The sequence below is a fragment of the Eurytemora carolleeae genome, unplaced genomic scaffold (genome assembly GCF_000591075.1).
Source record: "Eurytemora carolleeae unplaced genomic scaffold, Eaff_2.0 scaffold1467, whole genome shotgun sequence".
Lineage (NCBI taxonomy): Eukaryota > Metazoa > Arthropoda > Copepoda > Calanoida > Temoridae > Eurytemora > Eurytemora carolleeae.
The window spans coordinates 40794-55493 of record NW_019397353.1 but is presented as its reverse complement, the minus strand read 5'-3'; the positions used below and the strand labels follow the sequence as shown (position 1 = coordinate 55493).

General features: G+C 31.3%; 2 protein-coding genes across 2 annotated transcripts in view; both read right to left on the bottom strand.

Annotated features, from left to right (window-relative positions):
• Positions 1 to 2365, bottom strand: part of LOC111713685 (uncharacterized) — a 15237-nt gene extending 12872 nt beyond the window's left edge. Inside the window, exon 1 of the mRNA XM_023488617.1 lies at positions 2223 to 2365. Within this exon, the coding sequence (XP_023344385.1) occupies positions 2223 to 2320 (98 nt within the window). The 5' untranslated portion in view covers positions 2321 to 2365. The remainder of the gene's footprint in view (positions 1 to 2222) is intronic.
• A 2342-nt stretch (positions 2366 to 4707) lies between these two features.
• The window catches only part of LOC111713683 (2-keto-3-deoxy-L-fuconate dehydrogenase), a 15565-nt gene continuing 5572 nt past the window's right edge, over positions 4708 to 14700 (bottom strand). Inside the window, exons 2-10 of the mRNA XM_023488615.1 lie at positions 14516 to 14533; positions 14136 to 14196; positions 13831 to 13887; positions 10647 to 10697; positions 9366 to 9423; positions 9201 to 9268; positions 8755 to 8836; positions 7919 to 7988; positions 4708 to 5104 (exon numbers count right to left, since the gene is read on the bottom strand). Of these exons, the coding sequence (XP_023344383.1) occupies positions 8827 to 8836; positions 9201 to 9268; positions 9366 to 9423; positions 10647 to 10697; positions 13831 to 13887; positions 14136 to 14196; positions 14516 to 14533 (323 nt within the window). The 3' untranslated portion in view covers positions 4708 to 5104; positions 7919 to 7988; positions 8755 to 8826. The remainder of the gene's footprint in view (positions 5105 to 7918; positions 7989 to 8754; positions 8837 to 9200; positions 9269 to 9365; positions 9424 to 10646; positions 10698 to 13830; positions 13888 to 14135; positions 14197 to 14515; positions 14534 to 14700) is intronic.

Here is a 14700-nt window from a genome sequence, read left to right as displayed (position 1 = left end):
TGTTTACTATTGGATAATTTTCCCCTGCACCTTACCTGACCACTCTTCAGAAACATATATTGCAAGTCAAAATATTATCTTTAATTGAGAATTTGATGAATATAAGAAATAACATTTAAATTTTTTTCGTGAATTACTCACACCCCGCTGGAACACCGGTGTTTGCTGTAAGCTTGCTTTAAAACTACAAAAAAATTTTCATGGCTAATTTTGTTAACTTTATCAACTTTATTTTTCTTGTTGTTATTACTTTGAATGCAAAAGTACAAAGAAATTTAATCTTTTTTCACAATCTCTGATTTTATGATTTCTATATCTTTGAAAACCAATGACGTAGACCTTAGATACTTCAAACTATGGATTATGTTAGATCATAAGATGATCCAAGTTTTAAGTACCAAAGGTTTAAACCACCAGATTAAAAAGATATAGAGATTAGAAAATTTAAGTTTGTTGAATCGACTTACATCCTTTGAGAAGTAACGATATGCACAGTTAAGTATCTACTTTAAAAAATCGGGGTACTATATTTTTTATATATTTTTATATTATATTTTTGAATAATTCATAGTGAACCATACAATTTGTTCACAATAACAAAATTACATAATCATCATTATTGCAGAACATATAAGCATTAACAGACCAAAAAAAAGACAAATTTTTTTCAAGATATTTAAGATAACTTTAAATATTTGTCCTATTATGATATTTGACCCCATACCTAGTTATAAAGCTCTCTATGAGAACACATGTTTGTTTTTTTAATTTCGTTAAAAAATACGAAAACTGCAATTGCATTTCTTAATTGTTTACAAATGTAAAAGGTCAATCTTGAAAAATAAAGTAAATTTTTCCAGTTTTCAAAAGTACTTTCCTTCTTCATCCGTTCCCCTTCCCCACCTCCTGTTCTGTACACTTTTTCTATTAACGGGAGTGTATGAAAGGGGTTATAGGTTGATCCAAGGTTGTAATAGTTAATTGCAGTTGCGTATACTCTGCGTACATATTAAAACCAGTTCTCTCTGGGTGGAATTTGTAAACAAGAATAAATGCATCAGTGTTTTGTTAGTATCCGAGGAGGTTAAAAACATGTAATTTTGATAATTTTGATAATTCACATAATTAGAGTTTCCTATGACCAGAATATTTCATTGATTTTTTATGTGAAAGATGGATCCTATGTCCGGCTTTGACATCCGTCTTGTGTTTACATTACCGCCCAGAGACAGTACACTGCAGTACAAAAGATGCGTACACCTCAGAAATAACTTTTCTTGCATTACAACCTTGGGCTGATCCCGATTTTAATTTAATATCGACAGCTTCTAATTTTACTTCTATTTGTTTTGCATCTATAAGAAGAAAATGGTTAAAAACGACTCATTATACTGAACAATGGTAGGACCCAAACACGGAGTTGCATTTATTTAACCGAGTCCGTTGATAATTCAAGTAAATTTGAACTAATCATTTAGATATTACAAGTTATAACTGTCGAATTCAATATAAATCCCCGAATTGAACGCTAACATTCACTTTTTAACATAACATAATTCTGAAGCAAAAAGATCATGATACGTTTATGCGGAGTTATGCGACCCCCTGTTATATATTGTTTTTATTTCTGTTACAAAAATCTAATTTTAAAAACAAAGATATTTTTTTCATATTTAAATTACTTAAGCACAAATCTTCATGATTTATGCTCATTTCATCTTGAATACTTTAAACTTATTTTTACTTTGTTTTTAACACTGTGTTTAAGAAAGTTCTAAAACCTTTGAAATAACATTTAAATTTGTGTAAGGCTCTAACGTGAACTATAGAACTATAGAACCCAATTTCTCAATAAAAACTTTGCACCAGTTTCTGTAAAAAGGACGAATCCATTATTCAACAGAAAAGTTTTATTTATAAAACAATTTCAACACTTTAAGCACACATGCATATTGTATATTTATATATATGTATGTTGTATATTGTATATATGAGAAATATTTAGGTAATTTCCTAGAGAACGATTTTTGGACCCCCCTTATCAATTTTGTTTATGGATCTTTAAAACTCATTTCCCTTTTCCATACTTGTTTGCAAAATCAAAACTAGAGGAGCTACGAGGTTACAAAGTTTAATTATTTCGCAAAGTATTTGCAGTGTAAAATGTGCAAGGTACAGTGCTTGCTGTGCAAAGTGTGTAGATCACAGTGCGCTATACAAACCTGAACTTTGCAGTACCAGTTAAAGGTTCCAGTTCTTCATTCATTACAAACTGTTCAAGATGAGACATCTTGTTGTTGTTGTTGTTAGTTCCGCTCATTCTAAAAACCTTCAGATGCTCCCGTTTAAGTCGAGCCTTGCCAATGACTGAAGAAAACCTCTCAAACGCGCTAAAAAATAAGATCGACGCCAGTCAATGGAACTAATTTACGCGCGTTTGATAATTCTATAACTCAACACAGAAATAAGTACTTTGATCCGGCCCCAGCCCCTCCCACCCGGCCCCCTCTGCATTGGTCTTATATTTACTTACAGAGGACGTCATGAGGGAATCCTCAAAAAATTGTTGAGGACTTTCTGACTGGTTCTTCATAGTCATAGACCTAAAATCATTGATTCTTTTTGACGCATTCGTAAATAGGACGTCCAGAGGGCGTCCTCTCGAACATCTTTAGGACGTCCTGACTGGTTCTTCACTAGACGCTAACAAGTCGGATATTACAACCAATAATCATCGATTCTTTTTGACACATTCGTATAAAGTTGATATTTCATATTATTTTATTTTTTATGATCCAAGAGTTTTGAGAACATTCATTCCTGTTTCGAGAATTTTTGATTATGAAGACGACATTTTCATATTCTCCAGCAATGTTCAAAAATCAAGCGTCAGCCATCCTAAAAAGTATGAAGCGAAGTAATAGGAGTGGATGCAAAACGCACAAGAACAAAATTTCCAATAACAAAACACCCAAAACAAAACACTCAAGATTTCAAAATGTCCAAAGTTACAAAATGTCCAAAGCAACAAAAATCCCAAATAACAAAATATTCAAAGTTACAAGATGTCCAAAGATAAAAATGTCCAAAAGTACAAAATGTCCAAATTTACAGAATGTCCAAAATTACAAAATGTCCAAATGTCCAAAATTACAAAATGTTCAAAATTTTATAAAAATGTCAAAATGATGAAATGTTTCATTACAACTTAAAAACTAGTATTTTTTATTTTTAAACAAAAAAGATTAAAAATCCCTGCATACTAAGATACTACACTTAGTATGCAAGTTACTAAGATACCTAAGATACTAAGATACAAAATGTTATATACTGCATTTATTAATCAATGCAAGACATTTTTAGACAATGTAAATTGTCAATTTTGGACATTTGAACACTTTGTAATTTTGGACATTTTGTAACTTTGTACATTTTGTAACTTTGAACATTTTGTAACTTTGGACATTTTGTAACTTTGGACATTTTATATCTCTGGACATTTTGTAACTTAGTAGTTAGTTTGTAAGTAATGATTTTTAACAATTCTGTTATAGACCAGGTTAAATGAACATAAAAATACTACAAAAGAATTAAAGTTTTAACTTTGGATATTTTATAACCTTGGACATTTTGTAATTTTGGACATTTTGTAATTTTGTCATTTTGTAATTTGGACATTTTGTAACTTAGGACATTTTGTAACTTAGGACATTTTGAGTTTTTGGCACAAATTTAAATTTATAATCCAAATATTTTGGCAACGCCATGCTTTAACTCTTTGACATTTCAAAATTAGACTTCTTGATCTAACAGAATGTATAGTTTTAATATCTAACCTCTGCGCTTTAAGGCTGCAAAGATATAGGGATTAGACAATCAGAGTTTGTGGCAAAAACTCAATTTCTTTGGGCTTTTTGATATCTTGGGTGTTTATTTATTTGAGTGTTTTGTTTTTGGACGATTTGTAACATTGGTCGTTTTGTTTTTGGGTGATGTGTAATTTTGGGTGTTTTGTTATTAGACTTTTTCTTATTGGATGCACTCAAAATAACGATTAAAAAAAACTAAACTATTATGAAATATCAACCTACATACGAATGAGTCAAAAACAAATTGATGATTATAGGTTGTTACATATGATTGATTTGTTTGGAATTGAATTGATTTTTTTACGATCCGAGTCGAATATTGCATCAATCTGAATTTGTATGGACTCTACGTTCTTCGATATGAGTCATTTTTTAACAATTTTCTCCTTAAACACGCAACAGCAATCACCATCGAATATTTTTTGACGTAGCTCTTTTCATTTTTCGCGAACACTCCCTTTAACGATCGTTAACGATCTTTTGAAGACAAAATTAATTTTTTGGTCGGAAAATCCTTAAATCATTAGCGAATTTTTTTCAAAAACTATTGTTAAAAAAAAACGATCAAACTTCTTAAGGTTCAAAATGAGTGGTTCTTTTTCAAAAACGATGGTTTTTTCTAAAAATGAAACGATCGTTTTTAAAAAAAAAACAATTAAAATCGAAACGAAAAATGATAACATTATTGATCTTTTTGTAAAAACGATTAACAACCCTAAATGTAACTTTATGCATTGTAACTAGGTGCAATGTAACAATTTGAAATGTAAGTAAATGATGTATGAAATGCAATTCTATATTATAATATTATAATCTTTAATATCAACATGATTCCAAATATTTTACAATTCAGAACTTTTATTTTATTGTCTAACATAGATAACAACAAGGACAAAATATGACAATAATGTTGTTTTTAACTTCAGAAAATCTCAGTCAGAACTTTTGTATACAGTGAACCATGGGATATTATGCAGACAAACGGATTAATTTAATATCCCGTGGTTGTCATACCCTACAGGGATAACTTTAATTGAAGATATAATCATTTGACTTTAAATTCATAAGTGCACACATTGGATATTGAGATTATACATTTAAAATTAACTATATTCCATACAAAAGTTCCGGACTCTAAAAACAGAAATTTATAATTTTCTTCTCTATAGGTTTCCATCTTTTTAAATACTCCATCCCCCGTCAATAATCTGAGTTGTCCCAGTGGTGTAGGCAGACTAAACAAAAAATATAAAAAAAATATAAATATGATAAAAAATCACTTTTTAAAATATGATCCAGCTTCTCTTTTAATGTCAATAAAAGAAACTTTATGGTCTGCAGAGGCGAATGACAAATGAAGCCTCTAAAACATTTGCTTTGCCAAAAATTGAAAGACAATTTACAATACCCAGTTTTGTAATTAAAGTTATTTCAAGAGATGCTCCATTTACAGAGCTAGTGGCTTATCCGATTACAACGATACCCTTTAAAGCTTTGTGTGATCAAGAATCAAGATATATCAATTTTTTTTACCATAAAATTTGATTAATTTTTATTTGTGGTCTCCTACGAATTTTTGTAACATGAACAATATATAATCAAACACATTTGAAGATACAAACGACGATATCTTCCACGTAAGTCATGGACGAAAATATGCAAATTCAACCTAAAGTCTGACCGCGTCAACCTTGTTGCACCGGCTAGTCCTATTAAGAGTGTCTGCTTTATTTACCCAATGTCCGGGCGATACAGTACAAACTGGCACCGTAAAGGTTGACCCAGCTCGGAAATTCAAATGTACTACTACTGCCCGTGATTTTGCAAGTTTTGCAAACTATAAACTTGAATGAATATCTGTTAAAGGAACTGAAGCGTCATTTCAAAGTTGTAGAGTGGCGACACGGCGTGTTCGATTCTCAACAGTACCCATAAAGGGAGTGACCGGCTATGTAAGGTAGTTTTCAATTACCTTACATGTCACTCCCTTGAAACTTTTGACTGATTAAGGATGACTGACATATCTTATTTTATTTACAGAAACGCTTGTAATGGTTGAATTTGTTTTATATTTCTAGAAATGGCAGAAAATAAATGTTTACTTTCGAATTCTTTTATGTTGAGTTCATACTGAACACTAGCGTACACTCCTTTTTGAAAGTTTTAATCTATGACACCATTTTAGAGATAAATTCGCGGAATTCTCTGTCCTCGGTGATCAATCATTGGTTTAATAGATACCGTTGGGAGGCGGGCATGTTTTTTTTTTTTTTAATGGAGGTTTACTTGAAATTACGATGACAGTCTCTTTAAATATGAATCCGGGCAACAAAATAATCAAGAATGAGACGATTAAAAATGTCTGAAACTGTAAAGAGAGAGAGAGATGTATAATCTGGATTCAACTAGTTTACAAATGCCAAGTTTGTTCACTGTATAAATTTGGGATTGGAAAATCTAGTATTCCGACGGGAATCTTCAAATCATTCTCTTTTTCTATTTTGTTTTCTCCCATTTACATTAATTACAGGGAATCCAAAAACATATCCTGGTCTACAATGCAAAGTATCTCAAAATACATGGGCGTTCACAATACAAAGTATCTCAAAATACATGGCGTTCTACAATGTAAAGTATCTCAAAATACATGGTTGTTCACAATACATGGTGTCTCGAAATACGTGGTGGTCTACAATACATGGTATCTCAAAATACATGATCGTTCACAATATAGGGTATCTCAAAATACATGATCGTTCACAATATAGGGTGTCTCAAAATACATGGTGGTCTACAATACAAAGTATATCGAAATACATGGTCGTTCGCAATACATGGTATCTCAAAATACATGGTTGTTCACAATACATGGTATCTCAAAATACATGTCTACAATGCAAAGTATCTCATAATACATGGTTGTTCACAATACAATAGTATCTAAAAATACATGGGCGTTCACAATACATGGTATCTCAAAATACATGGTTGTTCACAATACATGGTATCTCAAAATACATGGTGGTCTACAATGCAAAGTATCTCAAAATACATGGTGGTCTACAATGCAAAGTATCTCAAAATAGATGATCTTTCACAATGCATAGTATCTCAAAATACACGGTTGTTCACAATACATAGTATCTCAAAATACATGGTGTTCTACAATTCAAAGTATCTCAAAATACATGATCGTTCACAATACATGGTATCTCAAAATACATGGCTGTTCACAATACATGGTATCTCAAAATACATGGTATCTCAAAATACATGGTGGTCTAAAATGCAAAGTATCTCAAAATACATGATCGCTCACAATACATAGTATCTCAAAATACATGGTGGTCTACAATTCAAAGTATCTCAAAATACATGGTGGTCTACAATGCAAAGTATCTCAAAATAGATGATCGTTCACAATACATAGTATCTCAAAATTCATGGTGGTCTACAATTCAAAGTATCTCGAAATACATGGTCGTTCGCAATACATGGTATCTCAAAATACATGATCGTTCACAATGCATAATATCTCAAAATACATGGTTGTTCACAATACATGGTATCTCATAATACATAGTTGTCCACAATACATGGTGTCTCAAAATATATGTTTGTATACAATATAGGGTATTTCAAAAGACACCCGAAATTTACAGGATATCTTAAAAAAAACCACGGTTGTCCACCTCAATACACGGTGTCTCAAAATTCATGGCTGTCCACAATACAGTGGTTCTCAAAATACATGGAGGTCTACAATACAGTGTATCTCGAAAAACAAGATTGCAACTGATACAGTGTATCTTAAAATAAAAGTTGGTTCACATTAGTGTGTGTTCAAAATTATTTAGTGTGATAAAGAATACAGGGTAACACATCATACAATGCCCCAAAAATGCTTTTCCAAAATATTTGGGTTCCTATTATCCTGGACTTGGTTTCTTCAATTAGATTTCAATTGCGTTATGTTTTATTAATAAACAATCTTTAAACTTACAAAACTTAATTAAAGTCAAAGAAACAATTCTAAACTTTTTGGTTACCTCGTCTGAAGCTAGGTAAACTATCAAGTTTGCTATTTCTCCAGGAGTCCCGAGTCTTCCCATCTTTTGCCTGAAAATATATTTACTTTTATATATAAAACTATTTAAAACCAACCAAAAGAAAACCAAAAGAAAAGTACTAATACTGACCTTGCAATGAAAAGTACAAAAATGAAAACCTTGCAATGGAAAGTGTTGAAATGAGAACCTTGCACAAAAATATTACTAAAACCTGCAATGAAAAGTATTACAAACTGACCTTGCAATGAAAAGTATTAAAATGAAAACCTTGCAATGAAAAGTATTTCAAAACTGACCTTGGAATGAAAAGTATTGAAATAAAAACCCTGCAATGAAAATGTTACTAAACCTGGCAATGAAAAGAATTACAAAATGAAAAATATTAAAATAACTGACTTTGGATTGAAATATTATAATGTTTAACATTTTACAATAACTGTACACACCTTGAAATGACAAAAGCTATAATTATAACCTAGCTATGAAATATACTAAAATAATAACCTTGCTATAAAAAATACTAAAATAATAACCTTGTAATAAAAAATACTAAAATAATAATAATGAAAAATACTAGTTTAATAACCTTGCAATGAAAAATACTAGCTTAAAAACCTTGCAATGAAAAATACGAGAATAATACCCTTGCAATGAAAAATACTGTAATAATATCCTTGCAATAAAATATACTAAAATATTAACTTTACATTGAAAAATACAAAACCTAAAAATTTAAAGTTCTAAATAATAATCTTGGAATCTTCCAATGAATTAGTTTTTTAATAAACTTGCAATGAAAAGTACTAATAAATAACCTTGCAATGAAGTCAAGTCTAGCTTGATCTGGGTTACTGCTTTCCTGAACTCTAGCCTCCCAAGAAGGAGTTTCAACGGTACCTTAAACGGATTTTAAACTCATTTTTAAAGGGACTGTATAGGAAAAATGAAAGGGGGTATAGGCTGAAAGCTAATCACTTTAGCTCTTGATCGCGACCCAAGAATGTTGTATCAGATGTTCCTGTCCCGAGAAATTGATATAAAACTGTTTAAAATTTATACAAAAATTCATTTATACAATTTCGTATAGAAATAGTAGATTAAAACAGATCATGTTTAGCAATTATATACTGGTCACATGATACAGACAGAGACACGTGACCACTATACTGCACTTCCATTGGTGGGAGTTCTGGTGACGTAATACGGACTTATAAATAATATTATCAATTATATCTATTAAAAATATTACCTGTACCTGTACCTGTTTGGTGCCCCCTTTACAGATGATGCAACTGATGACATATTAATTATTGAACCGCCATCCTCCATCTAGTTTTTATTTAAAATTGCCATTAAATCAAAATTGTCAAAAACTTTTCTTAGACATTAAAAATTTAAAGTCTTTAAATGCAATTAAAATACTTTCCTGAGGAATAAAGGTTTGACACATCCAGAACATACTCCTCACATTTATCTGATAGCTCCTGGTTTTTCAAACCATTTTATATAATAATAAAGTTGGGGAACTCCAAGGGTGTAATGCAAGGAAAATCAATTGCGGTTGTGTATACTCTGTGTACATATTGAAACCAGTTCTATCTGGGCGGAATTTGTAAACAAGAATAGATGCATTAGTGTTCGTATAGTATCCGAGGAGGTTAAAAGCCTTAAATTGATAATTTTGATAATTCACATAATAGTTTCCTATGGCCAGAATATTTCATTGATTTTTTTATGTGAAAGATTGATCCCATGTCAGGCTTCGACATTCGTCTTGTGTTTACATTAACGCCCAGAGACAGTACACTACATTACAAAAGATGCGTACACTTCTGAAATAACTGTCCGTGCATTACATCCTTGGGGAACTCTAACACTTTCTCGCCCTTTAAAACGAGCAAAAGGCCTTTAGCTCGTTTTCTGCTTTATAAAAAGCGAGCAAAAGATCTTTGGCTCGTGTTCTGCCTTATAAAAAGCGAGCAAAAGGCCTTTGCTCGGTTTCTGCCTTATAAAAAGTGAGTAATAGAACTTTTGCTCATTTTCTGCCTTTTAATGATATAATGAAAAATGATAACAATTAAATGCAGACATAAATAAAATCATAAATAGCTAAAAGTAAAAAAGAGAAAAGTCTTAGAACAAGCATTACATGGCGATTTCTATAACAAGGAATTTCAAAATTATTGGTTTCTAGGACTAGAATACTCCCAGATCCCTAGGTCGGGTTATGCTCTCTTTTTATAAGGCAGAACACGAGCAAAAACCTTTTTGCTTGCTTTTTATAAGACAGAAAATGAGAAAAAGGCCTTTTGCTCGCTTTTCATAAGGCAGAAAACGAGAAAAAGGTCTTTTGCTCGCTTTTTATAAGGTAGAAAACGAGCAAAATTCCTTTTGCTTGCTTTTTATATGGTAGAAAACGAGCAAAAGACCTTTTGTTATTTTTTTAAGGGCGAGAAAGTATTTCAGAACACCAACTAAAATAAAACTAATTATTTTGATTAATTTAATTCCTCTTTGATATCCGGTGTTAATCATACCCTGCAGAGATAATTCTAATTGAGAGATCAAGCATTTATTCTCAAATTTAAAAATGCCCTATATGGATATCAAGATTCACTCAAGAAGGATCCAAAATTAAAGTTTATGTTTAGAAAAATAGTTATAAGAGCTAAGAAATAAATTTGAAAAATAAAATCTTTTAGTTTTCCTTTCAAACACTTGATCTGAACACTCCAGGATACTTCCTTGATGAACATAACTGAAATTTGAAAATATAAACATTTTTGTTACAGATATATTGGACAGAATTTTGAGAATAGGATACCAAATATAAAATATTTTTGTTACAGATATATTGGACAGAATTTTGAGAATAGGATACCAAATATAAAACATTTTTGTTACAGATATATTGGACAAAATTTAACTTCAGGATACCAATTATAAAACATTTTTGTTACAGATATATTGGACAAAATTTAAGTACAGGATACCAAATATAAAACAATTTTTTACAAATTTATTGGACAGAATTTTGAGTACAGGATACCAAATATAAAACAATTTTGTTACAGATATATTGGACAGAAATTTAAGTACAGGATTCCAAATATAAAACTTTTTTGTTACATATATATTGGACAGAATTTTGAGAATAGGATACCAAATATAAAACATTTTTGTTACAGATATATTGGATAGAATTGTGAGTACAGGATACCAAATATATTTTTGTTACAGATATATTGGACAGAATTTTGAGAATAGGATACCAAATATAAAATATTTTTGTAACAGATATATTGGACAAAATTTAAGTTCAGGATACCAAATATAAAACATTTTTTTTACAGATATATTGGACAAAATTTAAGTTCAGGATACCAAATATAAAACATTTTTGTTACAGATATATTGGACAGAGTTTTGAGTACAGGATACCAAATATAAAACATTTTTGTTACAAGTATATTAGACAGAATTTTGGTACAGGATACCAAATATAAAACATTTTTGTTACAGACATATTGGAAAGAATTTTGAGTACAGGATACCAAATATAAAACATTTTTGTTACAAATATACTGGACAAAATTGAATACAGGATTCCAAATATAAAACATTTTTTTTACATTGATATATATTGAACAAATTTTGAGTACAGGATACCAAATATAAAACATTTTTGTTACAGATATATTGGATAGAATTGTGAGTACAGGATACCAAATATAAAACAATTTTGTTACAGATATATTGGACAAAATTTTGAGAATAGGATACCAAATATAAAACATTTTTGTTACAGATATATTGGATAGAATTGTGAGTACAGGATACCAAATATAAAACATTTTTGTTACAGATATATTGGATAGAATTGTGAGTACAGGATACCAAGTATAAAACAATTTTGTTACAGATATATTGGACAGAAATTTAAATACAGGATACCAAATATAAAACAATTTTGTTACAGATATATTGGACAGAAATTTAAGTACAGGATACCAAGTATAAAACAATTCTGTTACAGATATATTGGACAGAAATTTAAGTACAGGATACCAAATATAAAACAATCTTGTTACAGATATATTGGACAGAATTTTGAGTATAGGATACCAAATATAAAACAATTCTGTTACAGATATATTGGACAGAAATTTAAGTACAGGATACCAAATATAAAACAATCTTGTTACAGATATATTGGACAGAATTTTGAGTATAGGATACCAAATATATGAAATAATTGACTTTTAGTTTCTTTTGGAGGGAATAAAATCGTAATTTCAAGAGGCTCTTTATGCAAAGATTGCAATTTACGATTCACAACGGTACCCTTATGAATAAGTTACAAATTGTAAACTTTTAAGCTACGTTCTACGCTTTAAAGAAAAGAGATGACAATTATTCCACTGCTTAAGTTTTATAAATAAATTACTCACTATTTACTTCTGCATCTAATATACAGGGTTACCCAAAAACGAATACTATGAGAATGTGAAGACGACTTTAAACTTTAATATTATGACGATTTCAAGGTTAAATTAATTTACTGCCTTAAATATAGTCTTTTAATGCCTTGAAAAAGAAAGAGAGAAAACTTCCAGTTTCAGGGAATTATGAATCTGATGTGACCGACAGTGTTAATTATGTACAGTTGTCTCTGAAGTCTAATCCTTTGTGGGTAACCCTTTAGGTTGACTAGGTGCTCTTCTTATAGAAAAGAGGGGGTTAGTTAATAAGATTAATTTGAGGAAATTAATAACTTAATTGTTTACTTGTTCACCCGGTCCGGGCCCTGCTATTTTACTTGTAAATCATCCTTATCTAAACTTCATGTTTGNTGACCTGATATTGACCTGATATTGACCTGATATTGACCTGATATTGACCTGATATTGACCTGATATTGACCTGATATTGACCTGATATTGACCTGATATTGACCTGATATTGACCTGATATTGACCTGATATTGACCTGATATTGACCTGATATTGACCTGATATTGACCTGATATTGACCTGATATTGACCTGATATTGACCTGATATTGACCTGATATTGACCTGATATTGACCTGATATTGACCTGATATTGACCTGATATTGACCTGATATTGACCTGATATTGACCTGATATTGACCTGATATTGACCTGATATTGACCTGATATTGACCTGATATTGACCTGATATTGACCTGATATTGACCTGATATTGACCTGATATTGACCTGATATTGACCTGATATTGACCTGATATTGACCTGATATTGACCTGATATTGACCTGATATTGACCTGATATTGACCTGATATTGACCTGATATTGACCTGATATTGACCTGATATTGACCTGATATTGACCTGATATTGACCTGATATTGACCTGATATTGACCTGATATTGACCTGATATTGACCTGATATTGACCTGATATTGACCTGATATTGACCTGATATTGACCTGATATTGACCTGATATTGACCTGATATTGACCTGATATTGACCTGATATTGACCTGATATTGACCTGATATTGACCTGATATTGACCTGATATTGACCTGATATTGACCTGATATTGACCTGATATTGACCTGATATTGACCTGATATTGACCTGATATTGACCTGATATTGACCTGATATTGACCTGATATTGACCTGATATTGACCTGATATTGACCTGATATTGACCTGATATTGACCTGATATTGACCTGATATTGACCTGATATTGACCTGATATTGACCTGATATTGACCTGATATTGACCTGATATTGACCTGATATTGACCTGATATTGACCTGATATTGACCTGATATTGACCTGATATTGACCTGATATTGACCTGATATTGACCTGATATTGACCTGATATTGACCTGATATTGATATTGAGGGTTGTATTCTCCTGTTTCAATTGTTCCAACAAATCAATCCTAATTTTTAATTTGTCATTAAACATTTATAACAAAATGCCTTTTTACCTACAAATGGACTGTACGTAAAGACTCTCCATTTATTGAATGGCCTGTCTAATGTACAACGATACTCTTAATTGATCTTTGGAAACAAGCAGAAATCACTATTTTTCTTGCTAAAACTTTTATTTCTAAAAAGGAAAATAGACAAAGACGACGTTTATCATGCTGTATACTGGTGAATATGGTCGATTGTTATAGAGAACCTGATATCTGTGGCCCAAACTGTGGCTCCTTCTCTTCCAAGATATATAACTGACTCTCTTCCTAAAAATACAAAGTGCCCAAATAAACGTGATAATTCAGAAACGACCTCCAACTCGTATTTAATCTATGATAGCTATTTAATGTGGCTATTTAATGTGTCCTACCTATACCCTGTCCTGCCTCTGTTAAATGTGCTCTACCTATACCCTGTCCTCTATCTGTCCTGAATGTGTCCTACCTATACCCTGTCCTGGTGTTTAATGTGTCCTACCTATACCCTGTCCTGCAGCTGTTTAATATGTCCTACCTATACCCTGTCCTGCATCTGTTTAATGTGTTCTATCTATACCCTGTCCTGGAGGTGTTTAATGTGTCCTACCTATACCCTGTCCTGCAGCTGTTTAATATGTCCTACCTATACCCTGTCTTGCATCTGTTTAATATGTCCTACCTATGCCCTGTCCTGGAGGTGTTTAATATGTCCTACCTATATCCTGTCCTGGAGGTGTTTAATGTGTCCTACCTATACCCTGTCCTGCATCTGTTTAATATGTCCTACCTATA